General features: G+C 39.4%; 2 protein-coding genes across 2 annotated transcripts in view; one reads left to right on the forward strand and one right to left on the reverse strand.

Moving 5' to 3' along the window:
* The window catches only part of VEPH1 (ventricular zone expressed PH domain containing 1), a 266,803-nt gene that overhangs the window by 72,676 nt on the left and 173,936 nt on the right, over positions 1-20,191 (forward strand). The window lies entirely within an intron of this gene.
* PTX3 (pentraxin 3) lies at positions 7,755-13,817 on the reverse strand. The gene is made up of 3 exons (XM_018048475.1): positions 13,543-13,817; positions 12,731-13,135; positions 7,755-8,919 (listed from the first exon to the last, which is right to left on the reverse strand). Exons 1-3 carry the CDS (start codon positions 13,670-13,672, stop codon positions 8,312-8,314), a joined length of 1,143 nt encoding a protein of 380 aa, XP_017903964.1. The 5' UTR covers positions 13,673-13,817; the 3' UTR covers positions 7,755-8,311.

A 20,191-nucleotide genomic window follows, 5' to 3' on the forward strand; every position in this document is an offset into this window, starting at 1 on the left:
TTCTTTGACATTGCCTTTCTTTCGGATTGGAATGAAAATTGACCTTTTCCAGTCCTATGGGCACTGCTGAGTTTTCCAAATTTGCTGGCATATGGAGGGCAGCACTTTCACAGCATCATCTTTCAGGATTTAAAATAGCTCCACTGGAATTCCATCACCTCCACCAGCTTTGTTCGTAGTAATGTTTTCTAAGGCTCACTTGACTTCACATTCCAGGATGTCTGGCTCTAGGCTAGTGATCACACCATCGTGATTATCTGGGTCATGAAGATCTTTTTTGTATAGTTCTTCTGTGTATTCTTGCCAGCTCTTCTTAATATCTTCTGCTTCTGTTAGGTCCATACCATTTCTCTCCTTTATTGTGCCCATCTTTGCATGAAATGTTCCCTTGGTATCTCTAATTTTCTTGAAGAGATCTCTAGTCTTTCCCATTCTATTGTTTTCCTCTATTTCTTTGCATTGATCACTGAGGAAGTCTTTCTTATGTCTCCTGGCTATTCTTTGGAAATCTGCATTCAAATGGGTATATCTTTCCTTTTCTCCTTTGCTTTTTGCTTCTCTTCTTTTCATAGCTGCTTATAAAGCCTCCTCAGACAACCGTTTTGCCTTTTTGCACTTCTTTTTCTTGGGAATGGTCTCGATCCCCGCCTCCTGTACAATGTCACGAACCTCCATCCATAGTGCTGTACATGGTACTAGTCTTTTAACATAATTCTCCTAACAGCTTATGAGGGAGGAACTATTGTGAGCCTCACTTTATAAAAGTTAAGTTATCCTAGGAAGAATGCAACCTGAGCATTTTGGAGAGCTTTCTGACACTGATTAAGAGGATATAATATGGATATAATTATTATTATATATATAGGCTTCCCAGGTGGTGCTAGTGGTAAAGAACCCACCTGCCAATGCAGGAGACATAAGGGACTCGGATTTCATTCCTGGATTGGAAAGATCTGTTGGAGGAGGGCATGACAACCCACTCCAGTATTCTTGACTGGAGAATCCCATGGTCAGAGGAACCTGATGGGCTACAGTCCATAGGGTTGCAAAGAGTCGGACATTACTGAAGTGACTTAACACACACACATATACACACACTCTCCTTTTGTAAAATTCCAAGTCTGTTCATGATTTAAAAAAAAAATACCTCTCAGCAAATTAGCAATAGAAGTAACTATCCTTAATCTAATAAAGGATATCTACAAAAGCCTACAACTGAAATCATACTTAAGGGGGAAATGTTGAATGCTTCCCCCATTGAATTAATAATAAGATAAGGATATCCCTTGGGTGGTTATTAAAAACATGTTTTCTGCTTAAATCATATAAGGTAATTTAATATTTTATAACATTAGAACCTTTTCAGAGTGGAAAATTTGTTTTTCAGAAGTCATGAATAATTCTTAAAACTTGTTCTTTGCCATGTGAAGATGCTTTGTTAAACCTGTTCAGTGTTGCAATGTAAAAGCACAGTGAATGCTTAGTACAGCATGATTAGCATATCTTTCACCTAGGAAGCTGACAATATAATTGGTGACCCCTGAAATAAGGGTATCTCAACTGTAACAGATTATTTGAGAGTCTAGAGGGAAACCCTTCCCAAATTTTGATTTGGAACTCTGTAAGGCTATCCATACCACTACTATCAAAACTAAAGGTGGGCAGTGACGTCCTTTCCTCTGCATTTCTGAATCAGAGGTCAAAATAAGGAAATATGCCTCTCTGTCAAGATGTGTTTTACATAGTCCTCTGGCGCTAATCACAAGATGACCTCAAATGATTTGAAACTTAAGTAGAAAGTCTTTGGAAAGAAATATACTCTTGTCTCAGCAAGAGTCCAAATTCCTTTCTGACTTCTTGGCAATAGCTTGGAAAAGACTGTCTAGTTAATTATGATAAATTCACCTTATTTCTTTCTCAATGTGAGACCAGATTCAAGCCACTGATTGGTAAGCTGTCTCAGAAAAATGGAGATAGAAAATTGACCTCCCATTTACTGTGGCAGTAATAATATGTACCAGATAGAGTGGGTATGAGCCTTAAATAGATAGAGCCATTATACTTTGCCCAGTGCCTGGCACACAGTTCATCAGCAGTTACCATGATTCTTCTTTTTATTGCCTTCATCATAATCATCATCATTGTTATTGCCATTACTGTCTGTCATATACCAGGCCCATATTAAAAAATTAAGGGCAGATTCATAATCATTTGTGGAGTTCTGTAATCTCTGGGGAGATGCTTAGCCATTAAAAATTCATGATACAGTTATTTTTTAAGGAAAAGGTTTTAAGTTCACTGCATTACAGCTTGTTGAGGAAAAAACTGTATTAATCAAATATTGTAGAAAACAGGCTACCAAAGTAATTCTCATTAAGAATATTCAACCTGAATAGTAATACATATAAGGAAATATTAAATTTTATGCTATAAAAGTCAGTACAAATGTAAATCAAGAAATAGAGAAACATCTTGAATCATAAAAAAATGTTTTCTGAATTGTTAGCCAGGTCTTGGACCTGATGCATGTCAGAGTTTGTACCTTCCTGACTTCACCAGCAGATGTTGCTGTAAAGTAGAATGAAGCCTACACAGTTATGAACATCCATGGGCCAAACTCTGAGAGTAACTTACCCACAGTGGAAAGGAATCTTTGTATTTGTTTATTTGTATTTTTGTTCACTTATTTTCTGTTAAATCCACTGTGAACAACTTGGAAAAACATTTTTATGGTAACTGTTTCATTTCAAAAATTATTTCAGGGTTTATAAAACATTTTTAGATACATTATCTCTCATTATTTTATTTTTATAATGCCCCTTCAGCAAGTTAGGCAAGTGCTGTTATCCCCAATTTCTTGGCTGACTTGAGACTCATAAAGATCAATTGGCAGGCCTACGTCATCTAGTCAGTGAATAATAATGCTAGGATCTGAATGTTGTGTTCCTGACCCCAAGCCCAGGAAGCTTTCTTCTATACTCTGGATTTATAAAACAGAATACAAGGATCATCAATCTGAGTTTTCAAGTTCACTGAATCAAAGAATATATAAATGAACACACACAGTTACTTTGACCAAGATTTTTAACTTTTTGAGTGCTATTTCTTAGTGGCTACAATACAGCTCTTAGTTAGCTTCTCAAACAGAGAAGGCAATGGCACCCTACTCCAGTACTCTTGCCTGGAAAATCCCATGGACAGAGGAGCCTGGTAGGCTGCAGTCCATGGGGTCGCTGAGGGTCAGACACAACTGAGTGACTTCACTTTCACTTTTCACTTTCATGCATTGGAGAAGGAAATGGCAACCCATTCCAGTGTTCTTGCCTGGAGAATCCCAGGGACGGGGGAGCCTGGTGGGCTGCCATCTATGGGGTTGCACAGAGTTGGACACGACTGAAGCGACTTAGCAGCAGCAGCAGCTTCGCAAAGAGGTTTCTAATATAAAATTAAACAAGAGATGAAATAAAAATCAATTACAATTTCTTCTTTGTTTGATAATCTGTTTATTTAGGTGAAGTTAATTGAGTATAATAAATACCTAACTCTAAGATTCTCTAATGTATACTTAATAGTCAACTGTTCTGGATATATTTTAAGGAATTAATACTTGATTAAAAGCCAACTCATGCACATCAAAGGAAACTGTAAACAACTAAAAAGACAACCCTCAGAATGGAAGAAAATAATTTCAAATGAAGCAGCTGACAAAAGAGTAGTCTCCAAAATATACAAGCAGCTCATGCAGACTCAATATTAGAAAACAAGCCAATCAAAAAAATGGGCAGAGGACCTAAACAGACATTGCTTCAGAGAAGATATACAGATGGTCAACAAACACATGAAGAAATGCTCAACATCACTACTTACTAGAGAAATGCAAATCAAAACCACAATGAGGTATCACCACACACCAGTCAGAATGGCCATCATCAAAAAATCTACAATCAATGCTAAGGAGGATATGGAGAAAAGGGAACCCTCTTGTACTGTTGGTGGGAATACAAATTGATACAGTCACTATGGAGAACGGTATGCAGATTCCTTTAAAAACTAGGAGTAAAACTATCATATGACCCGGCAATTCCACTAATGGGCATATACCTGAGAAAACCATAATTGACACATGTACCCTAATGCTCATTGCAGCACTGTTTACAATAACCAGAACTTGGAAGCAACCTAGATGTCCACTGAGAGATGAATGGATAAAGAAGTTGTGGTATAAATTGTCCACAATATACAATATATGCAATATATGTTCTATAAAATGTTACCAAGCCATAAAAAGGAATGAATTTGAGTCAGTTCAAATGAGGTGGATGAACCTAGAGCATGTTATACAGAGTAAAGTAAGTCAGAGGAAAACAAAAATAGTATATTAATATATATATGTGTATATGAAATCTAAAAGAATGGCAAGGATGGTCCTATTTGCAGAGCAGGAATAGAGATGCAGATGTGGAGGACCATTCTGTGGACACAGAGGGGAAGGAGAGGGTGGGACACACCTGGAGAGCAGCACTGATGTTTATACGCGACTGTGTGTAAAATAAATAGCTAATGGGAGCCTGCTGTACAACACAGGGAGCCCAGTCTGCTGCTCTGTGATGACCTAGAGGGACGGGATGGGGGCAGGGATGAGAGGGAAGAGGTTTATATATACTTATACCTGATTCTTGTTGTTGTACAGCAGAAACCAATGCAACATTGTAAAGCAATTATCCTCCAGTTAAAAATTTTTTTTAAAGTCAACTCACATTGCAACAGACAAGGAAAATATATGAACTCTATCTTGTCAGTTGCTATCTGCAAAAATGTTGCTCTACTGCTGTACATATATATGTACTAGAGTGGCAAAATGGCACACTGCCACAGTTCGCCTGGGACTGAAAGATTTCCTGGGACTCTCAGTACTAAACTGGGTTGTTCCTAGGCAAACCAGGACAGTCGGTCACTCTAGCATACACACATAATGTTTTATATTTTGTAAGTGTAATGTATTATGTATTAATTTACGCACATTTTCCTCTGAATAACGTGCATGATTCTTTTACTGTGCTATAGTAAGATGCCCTCAGGAACCATCCTGGTGAGTGACTCTTTGCCAATATGCTTGACTAAGCCAGCATGCTGATATTTCTGTTTAGATATTTTATCTCAGTTTCACACATTTCTTATTTTCTCCTTTTCTTGACACTCTGTATTCTAAAATTCATTAAATACTATTAGTGTAAAGAAAAAGTTAGCCAACTTCCTGAAATTTGTAAAATGTATTTTGTACAGGTGGTCTATCAGTATTTTGAAGGAATAAAGTGCCTGGTCTTCTTTATTAAAAAGAAAAATTGCTCCACTGGATCAGGATTAGATTAAGTGGTCAACCAACAGTGGACTGAAGAAAATAAAATTATATGTGTATTTAAAAAAAAAAAGAAGTACAGGGAAAGGCAGCCTAGGTCTGTCAAGACAGGATCATAATATTAAAGACCTAAGCTTATTCTATATTGTTGTGCTAAATCTAAGATGTTTGCTGAAATTCTAGCCATTTCTACCATATTCCAATCAATCAATTCCTTTTGATAGAGGAAGAGATAGGGAATCACATTCAGTATTTCACCATCATCCAGAATATAGTCATTTGACCACATCTAGTTTTGCGCTTGATACTGGAAAATAAAAACTTTACTCCAAGTGGCCATACATACCATTAATAAATCAGAATTCTGTTTCTTAGGTAAAAGAGGGAAAATAGATAGAGGGAACAATTGGAAGTCTTTAAAATACTTATTCAGATTGAGTGTAGATGAAATTTCTACTTTTGTAACCCAGTGGTTGCTTTATTTTTTTCCAGTTTGTTTCTTCTCTGCCTTCAACATGTTATTCCTGTTAAAAATTTTAAAGTTCCCTTACATTTAACTTTATCCGTATATCCAGTATCTGCATATGAGTTTGCATACCTCTTGGCCGGCATCATTTAGAGTCTCTTGAACAGTTGCAATTCATGATCCAATGTGGAAAGGAATTGAAAGCATGCCTAACTCTCTGCTGAAGGTTTGGTCAAGTATTTCCTCCTCTAGCATTTGGAGTCATATGGACAGAGGCTAATCAGGGACTTGCATATGACCATTGTGCCTGAAATCTTGAAATATGTAATCTCCAAGGATCTGAGACTGACTTGTGACCTTAAACTTGGGAATGATTTCCTTTGAGACATTTCAGCCTGGTTTTGTGAGTCTCACAAGAAGGGTGAAGCTATGCAAATACCTTGAATATCTTCAAAGATTCCTAGATTTATAGAATTTCACTGCTGAAAGATACTACATGTTCAACCCCCTCCTTTTACTGAAAAATTCCAGAGTTAAGTAACCTAAGGTCTAGCCTGTTGTTTAGTTTCTAAGTCATGTCCAACTCTTCTGCGACCCCATAGACTATATAGCCCACCACACTGCTCTGTCTATGGTATTTCCCAGGCATGAATACTGGAGTGGGTTGCCATTCTGTAGGGGATCGTCTTCTGCATTTGCAGGCATTTTCCTTACCACTGAGCCCCCAGAGAAGCCCAAGGACCAGGCTAGTTCATTACAAAATGTGGTTTAATAATTACTATTGGTTCTCTTCTCCAAACCTCATGAACAGGAGATGACTTGTGGTTGTTCAGGCCCTATCTTTAAGCAGACACATCATCACCATGGTTCTACTATGTTTCCTACTGATGTTCAGAAGTGGCTTTGAGATGTTGCACTACCAGCCCTTGCATGGCCTCAACAGGAGGAGAGCATTAGTGTGGTAGGGAGTTACATCCCTATCTACAGGATGACGGGCTTGACTGTCCTCTCCTTTATGCATAAGTAAGAGAATGGGATATGTGTTAAGGGCAGAAGTCATTGTTTCTTTTCCACATTTTTAGATTTCCCTTATAATAGTCCTGGCATCCCAGGTGGCTCAGTGGTAAAGAATCCACCTGCCAATGCAGGATACTCGGGTTCAGTCCCTGAGTGGGGAAGATCCCTTGGAGAAGGAAATAGCAGTCTACTCCAGTATTCTTGCCTGGGAAATCTCATGGACAGAGGAGCCTGGTGGGCTACAGTCGCTGGGGTCACAAAAGAGTCAGTCAAGCTTAATGACTAAATAACAACCACAATAAGAATCCTCAGTCATCTCTTGCAGGCATCATGTGAATCTGAGGACTTTGATAATCCATACTTTCTTTCCATGTATACCTGGGACAGAAAGTTGTGTATGTTAACAGCATTATCAAGTTGGAAGGGATCATTATTTCTTCAATTCCTTGATTTCTCAGTTGAGCAAACTAAAACCCAGAGAGATGAATTGACTTAGCTAAGATCATCTTTCTTGCTTATGACTTATAGAAAGCCAGTGCATAAAACAATTCTATAGTTTGCTTCTAACAGTATTGTTGTTGTTTAGTCATTAAGTTGTGTCCAACTCTTTTGTGACCCCATGAACTGTAGCCCGCCAGGCTCCTCAGTCCATGGGATTTCCGAGGCAAGAATATTGGAGTGGGTTGCCATTTCCTTCTCCAGGGGATCTTCCCGACCCAGGGATCAAACCCAAGTCTCCTGCATTGCAGGCATATTCTTTACCACTGAGCCACCAGGGAAGCACCTCTAACAATCTAACCATTACTATTTGCATAGTAGATTAGCATCTGAAAACTAGTGTTTGATTTAGATAAAAAAATGAGAAGTATGGATTTGCTTCCAGACAGTTTAAATATATACTTAGATGACATGGACTAGTTTTATAAAATATTTTATTTACAGTAGAGCTTTACAAAAATAGTCTTAATAAAATTAATACAAAACCACTTTACAATATAACTTATATAACTATCTCCTCAAAAAAATGACATTTGATTATCACACATAAGCTACATTTGTATTTGTTAAGTCACATTGAAGTATAAATATGTTTTATCATCATTTTTTCATAATAAGGCATATATCAATGAACAATGGACAACAAATTTTATTATTCTTCCAATGTAAAATTCATCTCAGGCCAAAATGAAATTAACCAAAGAAAAGTAAAACAGTTGTCCTTCTGTTCATTCATACAGTCCTTTTTAATTATTGGAGAGTTTATCTGACAAAGACATAGCATTAATCTGAAAGCACCATGGCATAAAATCTAGTAACAATATCCCCAAAAGCCTTCTCCAATGTCTCCCTTTCAACTGTTTACTCAGTATTTTGCCAAGATAAATAAAGATTGATCTCAACTCTCTCCTTCAACTGGCGTATGTTTAAGATGTGAGTTTATTTCTTTGGCTTCAAGTAGAGTTTCACAGCCCTTAAGAAACATACTGCGCTCCTCCATGGGGCTGAATCTCTGTGACTCCCCACCCAACCACATTGCCCCGGATGTGACAGGATTCTGCTCCTCCGGCCCCTCTTATCTCTTCATTGCTGAGAACACCATCCCAGATATTGAAGCCTGTGAGTCTGCCAGAGAAGGCTAATGTTTCATCAAAGCCACCACCTATGCCATTCTTTTCTTGCCCAATCTGCAGGATTCCTCCCTCAGGAACAACGTGGCCTGTGGCCATATCAACAGCGGTGGCCACCAAGTCACCATTTACCCACAAAGCCATGTGCCCTTTCTTTGAATCCCAGGTGCTGCACAGATGGGTCCATGTTCCTGGGGAAATCACAGCATCAGCGACCAGTCTGTTTTCCTCTCCACCCACCACAAACATTATGGACCGATAGCTGAGGTACAGCTGGATCTCATATGGATTCCTCTTTGTGCCATAGGAAAACAGGACTGTTTTGTTTAATACTTCTGTGGCTTTGACCCAAATGCAGGCACTGAAACTCTCAAGTTTCATTGGTGTCACCGGATGCACGCTTGCAAAAATCTTCTTGGAACGCATGGGGAATAAAATGGCTGTTTCACAACCTAGAGTTGCAAGAAAGTAAGAATATGAGAGAAAATACAAATTCATTTTAGGATGGGCCTTTTAATGACTACAACTGAAAACTACATGCAGCAATATGTTATGACTTGAGGGGCCCAAGTGTAATCTCTATAGTGCAAAGAAAACAGGAATAAGGAAATCCAACCATCTCATTAAGGGAAGCATTTAAATGGAAAAGAAGGCACACAGAGAAATAGTGAAACTAGGCTCAAACTTGGGCACTTGGCCACCTGATGCTAAGCGCTGACTCCCTGGAAAAGACCCTGATGCTGGGAAAGGTTGAGGACAGGGGGTGAAGGGAGTGACAGAGGATGAGATGGTTGGATGGCATCGTTGACTCAACAGACATGAGTTTGAGCAAACTCTGGGAGATAATGAAGGACAGGGAAGTCCAGCGTGCTGCAGTCTATGGGGTCGCAGAGTTGGACAGGACTTAGCAACTGAACAACATCCACAGTTCTGGCTGCAGGAGCCACAACCTTAACCAGCACACTGCACTGCCTCTGAGTGGTAGAATCCCTGGATTTGGCTAAAAGAACTGGAATTCAGTTTGTTTTACTAGCAAGCTGTATAGCTTTTGATGAGCCCCAGAGTCTCTCCAGGCTTAACAGTTATCTGTCAAAGGCTCTTCCCTTCTCCTTCTAAATTCTGCAAGTCTGTAAGCAACAAGTATGTAACGTTTGAGAAGAGCTTTGTAGACCAAGAGTGAGAGAGTGAAGCTGCTCAGTCATGTCCACTCTGCGATCCCAAGGACTGTAGCCTACCAGGCTCCTCTGTCCACTGAATTTTCCAGGCAAGAGTAGTGGAGTGGTGGTCATTTCCTTCTCCGGGATATCTTCCCGACCCAGGGATCAAACCCATGTCTCCCACATTGCAAGCAGAGACTTTACCCTCTGAGCCACCAGGGAATACTTTGTAGACCAAAGATATGCTTAAAAATTCTCACTTTGTCCAAATGCTTACAAGTACTATGTAAGCCCTAACAGAAAACCTTTAAGGAAGAGTGAATTCTTCTAAGGGGCCGGATGGAGGACATATTTTCACTAATACACACTTAGAAGGAGACTTTCAAACATGAGAGGTGGGAGCTCCCACCTCTGTCCATCTCCAGGTCACATGGCCAGTCAGGGAGCTGCAGATGCTGAAGTGAAGACCTTTCAGGTGTCTCTGGGAAATAATATGCTAAAAGCTTTAATAAGTGAGCTCTACCTTGTGCTGAACTCAAATATATACATATAAAAGACCAATTAAAGAATTTTTAAAAAATCTGTTAGGGCTTGGAGAAGGAAATGGCAACCCAGTCCAGTATATTCTTGCCTGGGAAATCTCACAGAGAAGCCTGGTGGTCTAAAGTCCATGGGGTCGCAAAAGAGTTGGACATGACTTAGTGACTAAACAACAGCAAAAATTAGGGCTAAGTATTCACTTTATAACAACCTTTAAAGAAGATTTACCATAAGATAGCTTTAAAAAGCAAGTTCCCAGAGTATTTGAAGACTAAGTGGTAAACAAGACTTGCAGGAACCAAATGTCCATGTGTAGTGTGATAAACTAAGTTAACCATCTACAAGTGGCTGAGAGGTGGGCTCCAACCCAGAAAAATTAAGCAGATGGACCTTATCCTTTTGAAATAGTCAAAGAAGATATTGAGGTTCAGAAAATCCTATAAAAGTAACCATCACACTAAAGCACAAAATTGGTCCTGCCATACTTTGGTATTAATTTTTTCCCTGAATAATTTGAATTTCTAAAGATTTTTTAAAATCAATTTTTAATGAGGCATTGATTCTTTTTGAAAATGAAATTGGTAGACGCATACTCTTCTACCTGTCATTTAAATCAAACAAAGCTCATGGAACAAAAGCTCACCATATGCTTGGGCATTTTAGATATTGTCTAATGTTTCAGTAAAACAGTGTTCAGAGAGAGCGCCTACTGCAATCTAATTAACTGATTTCCTGTTTAAATAAGCCCAGTCATTCAGGATTGCATTCCAAAGCCTTCCTTGATTGCCTCTCAGAGACCCAGCTTCCCCTCTGGGCTGCGCTGGTTATGTAGGTTCAATGAGTAGAACTGCATGTTGGCAAGTTTTTTCTGTGGCTTCTTTTGGGGGTCGGTGATTGAGACCCTTGATATGGCTTTAAAATGTCAGAAACTCTCTCATGAAATGGCTTTTAACTAATAGGTTTTTTTCTGATTATATTATCAAAGACCAAACAGAATTAAAACCAGGTTCTTAAGAGGCTGACAACAGAATGATTAGGAATCCCTTAGGAGCCAAGCTGGCAGGAAACCAAGAGAGGAAAAATCAAAGCATGTGGGTAAATGTATGAATGGATGTAATAAGAACAAAAAATAAATAAAATAAAAATTTAAAAAAAGAATTAACACTTTTGAATTCAGAAATACATCCTTCTTCTGCTCTAACTGGTATGCAGAGGTGGAGGTGAAAGTTAGCATAACTCTTCAGTTTTCCCAGTACATGATATGTACAGTGATTTTACGTGATTTGCAAAAGACAAGAAATTTCATCCATTAAAACTGCCAGAGAATTATAGTTTGTCCTGTCACTTACACTAAGGATCTATGGTATGTTTATTTTATTATTTTCCCCCCTCTGAAGCCCTACTTTAAAAAACATGCTTTGTACTGATAAACAGTTCTCAATTATTTAGGAAAGACTGGTATTTTGGTATAAATCTGAAATTTTAAACGAAATATGCTCTCACATATGCTTGATTCTGCCTCCTACCCCATATAGTAAGAGTTGCTTTATTGGACATAACGAAGGGTGTAATTGTTTTTTGTTCATAAGTTGCTTATGAACAGGGAAAAGTGTATGTTATATTTTCTTACCTAGAACACGGATTTTCTAATATAACCCACAAATGATTGTTATAGCACCATTTCTTAGAAAGTCTGACTTTTTGTAAAGGAGTGTTCTTCGCTCCAAACCTTCCCTATATTTCCTTGAGGTATCTTTAAAATGTATTGTTTCAGGCCCACATATGTTTGGAAGTTCACTAGTATCACATGGGACTTGGACAGGTTGCATCTGGTTTGAACTGCTTCTCTTCTGTTTCACCCTGATCCTCCACAACTCCGGAGGAACTGCCTGGATGCCAGCTACCTCCTACATCTGACTGTCCCACTGTGGATCCCTCAGCTGCTGGTTTATTCCAAACTTCACACTCTTGGAGCTCACTCTGGAGCTTATTTCACAGACCCAGGGGGCTCGGGGCAGGGGCCCTTGGGAGATCAGATTCAACCTCAAGTCTCTTGTTTAGAACTGGTAGGCAGAAGGGGCCAGCCAGGGACTGGAAAACGTTCCTAAAAATTAGGCTGGGTCCTGAAATAGCGCGGGGAACCAGAGCTCCCTTAAAGAGAGAGGCAGGCTAATATTAGAAGAAGTGGAAATCCCTAACGGAGGGAAGCTGGACATTGAGAGCAGTCACTCATAACTCGCCAGTAGAGTTTCTCTAACGCCTGGTCCGATCAAGTGTCAGTCTGGAGGCCCTTGAGGTCTATTTCAATACTGTGATGGTTACCTACACAGCTATCTTCAGGGTTCCTCGGCACTGAAGACTGACTACTTTTGAAAGCAATTTTCCCGCCTTTTATGATGTATCTGAGCTCTGTGACCGCGCATGCCGAAACAGAAGGGTGTGAGCCGGTATGTTTCCTCACACTAAAGCCTGCCCTTAGAGGCTTGGTTGGCTGACTCGGTTTCCCGCAACTCGCGCTTTGAGAATGAAGCCGCGCAGGGGTCCCCACCAGTCCCCGCGTCCTTACCTGCCGGCAGCCAGCGGCTGACTGCCCAGCCCTGCACAGCTCGGAGGTCGGCCCGCGTCCGCCGCAGCTCCTCCAGCACCGCGCCCAGGGCCCGCCCCGCCTCCTCCTGCGGCCGCGGCGCCCAGGCCTCTTCCAGTCGTGCCAGCCGGCGGCCAGCATTGCGGCTCGCCTGCAGCAGCTCGTCCAGCGCCCGGGCCAGCCTGGCTTCGGCGGGGGCCTCCGGCGCGCACAGGCTCTGCAGGCTGCCCGCCAGCCGGCCCAGCTCGGCCCTCAGCTTCTGCAGCTCTCCCTGGAGCACGGCTTCGGTGGCGTGCAGCAGCATGCCCTCCCGCATCTGCGAGTTCTCCAGCATGGTGAAGAGCTTGTCCCACTCGGAGTTCTCACGACTGCAGTCGCACGGCGTGGCTAGAGCGGGGAACATACACGCATTACAGACCTGACCCTCCCTCGGGTGTTCTTTGTAAAATGCCGACCTCCCTCGATGGTCGCCAAGTGACAGCCCGTCCCCAGGACCCCCTTCCCTTTAAGGAAACCTTGCAGGTTTTATAAGTTGAACTCGATGAAATTGCCGTTCATGGCAATTCTCTCAAAACAGACGAATACCGGCGATTTCATACAATTCGACCCATTACGTATCTGAGAGAAGTAACTTTATGAAACCTCCTTTCCTGACGTGCTTTTCTCTTTTGCAAAACTCTTTTTTGGTTGTTGTTGTTTATTGCATTGGCAACAAAATATATGTATAATACTTAGACCTAAGGAGGTAGATATGTAGTTAAGGGTTAGCAGAGAAAGAGTTAAAACGAACTTACGGTCCTCAGTGGGATGGAGTCCATTGTCTATTTCGTTGTCCAAATTCACATACATGAGCTCATAATCATCTGAGTTCTCCGCCGACACTGCAGACCAGAGAGCACAAAACAGAATCACAGAGATGTGCATTGCTGGAGAGACGACGTTCTTCCCACCGCTGTCGGGAGGGGACGAGGCAAGAGGCTCTCAGAGTGCAGAAGGAGCGGAGGAGAGTGCGAGTGAGAGGCAGGAGCTGAGGGCCCTTAATAAATGCTGGGGAAAGTCTGAATGGGGATGAATGAGTAATGCCAGTGGCACTGCCTTAACGGGATTTCCCCAGATTTGTGGGGGAGGGGGCTGGGGGAAAGGAGGGTGAAGGAGATGTGGGGGACGGGGGACGTTGCACAATAGTAAACCGCAAAGGTTTACAGTACAGTCAGATTAATTGGAGGAGTGTCAGAGGGGAAAGAAAGGGGAAGACAAGGCTAGGACTGTTTCCCCCTGGGGATTAGCTGTTGTAACTTGAATTGGTAGTACTGAAGGATGAGAGGGAGAGGAGAGGGATTAGGGGAATAGAGATTTAGGGGAATAGATTCAGCAGGCATAGAGGTGTGAAAGCAAGAGCATCATCCCAGCATTTTGTGTGCGCTCTCATTATTTCACAACCCTTTACACATAGAAAACATTTTTTCACTTTTTCTTTGTACAGTTTTACAGGTCTAAGATGTGAAAGTTACTTTCTGATTTCAAGATAAACCAACACAGTAAGAATTTGTATGGTTCTGTAATCCAAATCCATTTCAAGTCATTCCATCTTTAATCCTTCTGGAGTTACAACTATACTTTTATAAACATACTTTTTAATGAGAAGCACAGCAAAACTAGTAAACCGAAAATAAGGAGAAGTCGGGGGAAAGGAATAAACTGACTTTTTAGGTGTGTTTCTTTTCATAATCTATTATGTGGGTATCTTATTTCACTAGGCTCAGAGTCAAAGATCATGTTTTTAAAGTAAATTTAGGGATTCCTGCTTCTGTCAGTATATGGAGATCTATATAAGCTGAAAACTTTGCTGAAAAAAAAAAAAACTAGAAATGTGTTTACATTTGAATAATAATTAAAAACTTTAAATATACAAATAAGTTCCCAATAAAGTAAGGACAATATCCAGAGGCCAAGGGTGATAAGTCGCTTCAGTCATGTCCAACTCTTTGTGACCCTATGGACTGCAGCCCTGCTAATCTCCTGTGTCCATTGAATTTCCCAGGCAAGAATACTGGAGTGAGTTGCCATCCCCTTCTCCAAGAGATCTTCCTGACCCAGGGATTGAACCCACATCTCTTATGTCTCTTTCATCGGCAGGTGGGTTCTTTACCACTAATGCCACCTACCCAAAGAGAGGGAACCAAAAACTGGTCAGTGAGCCCATGAGCTAAATCTAGAGCCCCCCTACACACACACACACACACACACACACACACACACACACACACACACACACATCAGGGGAGGTGAAGGGGGAAGAGATGTTTCAGTTCTGTGTTAACCAAGTGTTAAGGGCCACAAGGCTTAGGTCTGGGTGGGGAGTTAACTGACTAGATTTCAATAGATATAGCCCCAGTCCTTACCCTAGCACAGAAAAGAGAGAAGTAAGCCTGTCTCTCTTTGACTGAACTCTACAAGGTCCCTAAGAGTTTGCGACTTTGGGCCTGCCCTTATACATGTTCGAGAAGCAAATGTGTACTATCTGCCACAGTGAAAATTCATAATAAAAAATATTTAAACATAGGATTAAACAATCTACCATAAATGAGAACCAGCAGAAACCAAAAGGGATTGGACACCCCTCCCTCAAGAATTTCATTTATTTAAAATATCAGCTAGAAACTGGAAAATAAGTGTGTTTGAAAGAACTGGAAACCTGAAAAACGAAAAAGACACTGTCAAAAGAAGAAAAATAGGCCTATTATTTAAAGACTCAAATATAACCTTGAGTTAAAAAATTAATTGAAATTTTTAAGAAATTAAAGGATTGGCAAAGCTGAAGAGAATATTAAGGAACTGGAAGAAAGATCTAAGAAAATAATTCTAAAGTCCTTTCATTGTTCTGGATAGCAAAGTTAGTTTTTCTTTGTTAGTTCAAGTATATTTATCTTTCAAATGACAGCCACCAAAACCAAGAGGAAATAAAATGACCAAATAGAAGGAATAGAGTGAATTAAAAAAAAAAAAAACAAAAAAACGAGCTATTCAATAGGAAGTAGTAAAGAAGGGAAGAAAAGGATAGACAAAGGAAGCTAAAAAGAAAGCACACGTGGCAGTTGTTTAGTTGCTAAGTCACGTCAGACTCTTGCAACCCCATGGACTGTAGCGCACCAGGCTTCTCTGCCCATGGGATTCTCCAGGCAGGGATACTGGAGTAGGTTGCCATTTCTTTCTCAAAAAGCACCTGTAATGTAAAATATACCTAATACTATAAATATACCTAATACTATAAATACTTAATACTATACCTAATATACCTAATACTATAAATATACCTAATACTAATTAGGTAGTACCTAATACTATACCTAATACCTAATACTATAAATATACCTAATACTGTAAATACTAATCACTAAATATTAATGAAACAAACATTCCAGTTAAGAGACAAAAGTTGTCAGATAGGAATATATTTTAAGTCCAGTTCTATGTCACTTATAAGATCACACATAAAACACAAGAATCTAGAAACCCTGAAAGGAAAAAATTTAAAGGTGGTGAGAGAATATACCAAACAAGGGCTATTCAGAAAAGCTAGCATAGCTGTATTAATATTAGTCAAAAATAGACTTTAAGGCAAAGAGAGTAATGAAATTATGATGAAATAAATAATTTGCTAAGAAGATACCTCAGAACTATCTAGTAGCATCGGTTCAAAAAAATATGCCAATATTGATAGACTTATAAGGAAAAATTGGTAAATCCATAGTCATAAAGGCAGATTTTCACATGCTTCTTATAACTGATAAGTCCATTTTTGCCACAACTGATGATTAAAATGCTAAAAACTTCAAAAGGATATAGAAATGTATATAATTTAAAATTTGATATAGTAAAATGTATAGAACATTGCCCAGAAAGTTTGATAAGCAAGTTCTACCATGCAAGGAACACATAATTCCCATTTTATATTAACTGCCTCTGAGAATAGTGTGTGCAGGAGTGCACTAAATTCTTTTTATATGTCTAGTAAGGATGATACTAAAAAAAAAAAAAGACAAGGTCAACACAAGAAAGGAAAACTGCAAGTCAGTCTCATTTAAGAATATAGATGCAGAAGCTCTAAATGAAGTATTAGCCCAAGAAATCCAGTAATACATGCTTTCAAATATATCATACCAAGTTGAGTGCATTCCAAGAGTGCAAGATTGATTAAACATTAGAATACTCATTCATTTACTACAGTAACAATTTAAAAGAGAAATCATATGGTCATATGGACAGATGCAGAAAAGTCGATTAATAAAATCTAACATTCATTCATGTTCAAACTAGGAAAAAGACAGGAACTTAAACTGATAAAATATAAATACCAAGAATATGTAGAAACATATACATACATTATGATGAATCCTTAGAAGCATACTCTTTAAAAACAGGAATTAGAAAATGATGATCAGGACCTGGTTCTACTCATCAAAGTGTTGGAGGTCCCAGCTGGTAAAGTAGGACAATAAAAGAAACTTAAGGCATATTACAAAGTTGTTACTTATTATAATTTGATTATTTTTCTACAGAAAATCTTGAGACTCCATTAATTAAAAAAAAGAACTAAACAAGTTTTGCTGGATGAAAGATCACTGCACAAAAATTTATTGATTTCTTAATATAGCAGATAAATAGAAAACATCTTTAAAAAACCAAAACTTACAATTTACAATAGCAACAACAACTATGGAATACTTAGGAATCAATTTAATAAAAGATAAACAAGGCACAGCTAATATCACAAAACTTTAGAGATATAAAAAAAGTTACATAGAAGAATATATCATGTTCTTAAATGAGAGGACTCAGTTTCACAGAGATGTCAGTTATCCCAAATTAGTCTATATATTCAGTGTGAAAAATAATCCTAACCTAGCTTTACAAGGAAGTTGACAAACTAATGGTAAAATTTATATAAAGTAACCAAGAGGAATTTGAAGCAGAAAATGAAAAAATAAGAGGAATCTGAAGCAGAAGATGAAGAAACTTGCCTTGTGAGGTATAATGACTTATTATAAATTGTAATTAAGAAAATGTATAAAGGGCTTCCCGGGTGGCTCTAGTGGCAAAGAATCAACCTGCCAAATCAGGAGACATAAGAGACGTGGGTTTGATCCCTGGGTCAGGAAGATCCCCTGGAGGAGGAAATGGCAATCCACTCCGGTATTCTTGCCTGGAGAATCCCATGGACAGAGGAGCCTGGCAGGCTGCAGTCTATAATGTCATAATGAGTCAGACACGACTGAAGTGACTTAGTATACATAATTGGTGAAGGTATGGTAAATAACCAGACCCATATACACGGGAACCTTTATATATGGAAGAAGTATTACAAATCAGAAGGGAAACAGTTGGCCACTGAATAAATTGATCTGAGACAATTGTTTATATACACACACACATATATAAATTTATAATTAGATCCCTTCCTTATATACACAAAAATAAAATCCAGATGATTAAGACAAAACAAAATCATAATACTTTTAGGAGAATAGTACTTATAGTAGAATATTTTTATGAACATGGGTAGGGAAAGATTTCTCAATTAAAAAATTTATAAACCATAAAATAAATTTAAAAACCAACTCCATTAGGATTACAACTTTAAAACTGACAGAGCAAAAACTAGTGTCCAGAATAAATAAGGAATTTCTACAGATCAGTGCTTCCCTGATAGCTCAGTTGGTAAAGAAACTATCTGCCATGCGGGAGACCCCGGTTCAATTCCCGGGTTGGGAAGATCCGCTGGAGAAGGGAAAGGCTACCCACGCCAGTATGCTTGCCTGGAGAATTCCATGGACTGTATAGTCCATGGGGTTGCAAAGAGTCGGACACAACTGAGTGACTTTCACAAATCAGTGAGAAAACACAGACATCTTGATTGAAAACAGGCAAAGGATATGAAAGGCTAAATCATGGAAGAGCAACATAAAAAGGTTGCTCAGCCTCAGAAGTAATTAAAGAAATGAAAATTAGAACAAAAAGTAAGGTAACATTTTTATACCCCATCAGATTGGCAAAAACGGGTGTCTGCCAAGACTAAATGTTGGCAACAGAAACATTGATGCTTCTGATAGGTAAGTAAGTTGTTATAATCATGGTGGTAGGCAGAATAATGACCTCCCCCCTAAAGTAGTTCACATCTTAATTCCCACAACCTGAGAACACAATGTGTTTCATTGCAAATGTTATCACAAGGGTGCTTAAGTCAAAGAAAGGCAGAAGAGATAATCAGAGGAAGAGGTGTAGTGATGGAAGCAGGGTCAGAGAATGCTGTGTAGCTAACTTTGAAGATGAAGGAAGGAGACCCCAAAGCAAAGAATGCTGGTGGTCTCTAGACACCAGAAAAGCCAAGAAACAGATTCCTTCCTACAACCTCCAAGAAGGAACCCAGCCTTTCCAAGACCTGGATTTTTGCCCAGTGAGACTCATGATAGACTTCTGTATTACAGAAATATATGATAATAAATTTGTATTATTTTGGGCCACAAGCTTATGTCAGTTTCTTATGGCGGCTATAGAAAACTACTACAACCATTTTGAGAAGAAATTTTGGAACATCTAGAAACTTAACTCCCAGGGACAAACCCACTGCTTTACTACTTAATTATGTGGTCCAGTGACCATCAACATCACCTGAGAACTTGTTAGAAATTCAGATTCTCAAACTCTACTGTGGTGTTGGAGAAGACTCTTGAGGGTCCCTTGGACTGCAAGGAGATCCAACCAGTCCATCCTAAAGGAAACCAGTCCTGGGTGTTCATTGAAAGGACTGATGCTGAAGCTGAAACTCCAGTACTTTGGCCACCTCATGTGAAGAGCTGACTCGTTGGAAAAGACTCTGATGCTGGGAGGGATTGTGGGCAGGAGGAGAAGGGGACGACAGAGGATGAGATGGCTGGATGGCATCACCGACTCAATGGACATGAGTTTGGGTGAACTCTGGGAGTTGTTGATGGCCAGGGAGGCCTGGCGTGCTGTGATTCATGGGGTCGAAAAGAGTTGGACACGACTGAGAGACTGAACTGAACTGAACTGAACTGAGTTTTGATAAAGTTAGTTGGTAGGCACACCAACGGTCCTTGTATTTTTGCCTATATTTGTCTAATGACTTGAAATATTTCATAATGAAGAAGAATATAGTAATTTATGAATGAAAGTAATAGGATTTCTATACCAAAGTGTTTTCATCAGTTTTAAAAAACACCCCTATTTAATTTTGTATTATTTGAACAAATTCAAGTCTGCTAAAAATGACTAATCTAGGTTTTTTCCCCCCAGGAGTCTGAGGACCTTTAATGAATATTGTGTCCTGTCTTCAGTTCCAGTGACAGTCACATTTATCGTAACTTTTTCCAGCAGTTAATCAGTATGTCTACATAGCTAAGTTCTATGAGCTAATGTGCCTTG

Source organism: Capra hircus, chromosome 1 (genome assembly GCF_001704415.2).
Source record: "Capra hircus breed San Clemente chromosome 1, ASM170441v1, whole genome shotgun sequence".
Classification (NCBI taxonomy): Eukaryota; Metazoa; Chordata; class Mammalia; order Artiodactyla; family Bovidae; genus Capra; species Capra hircus.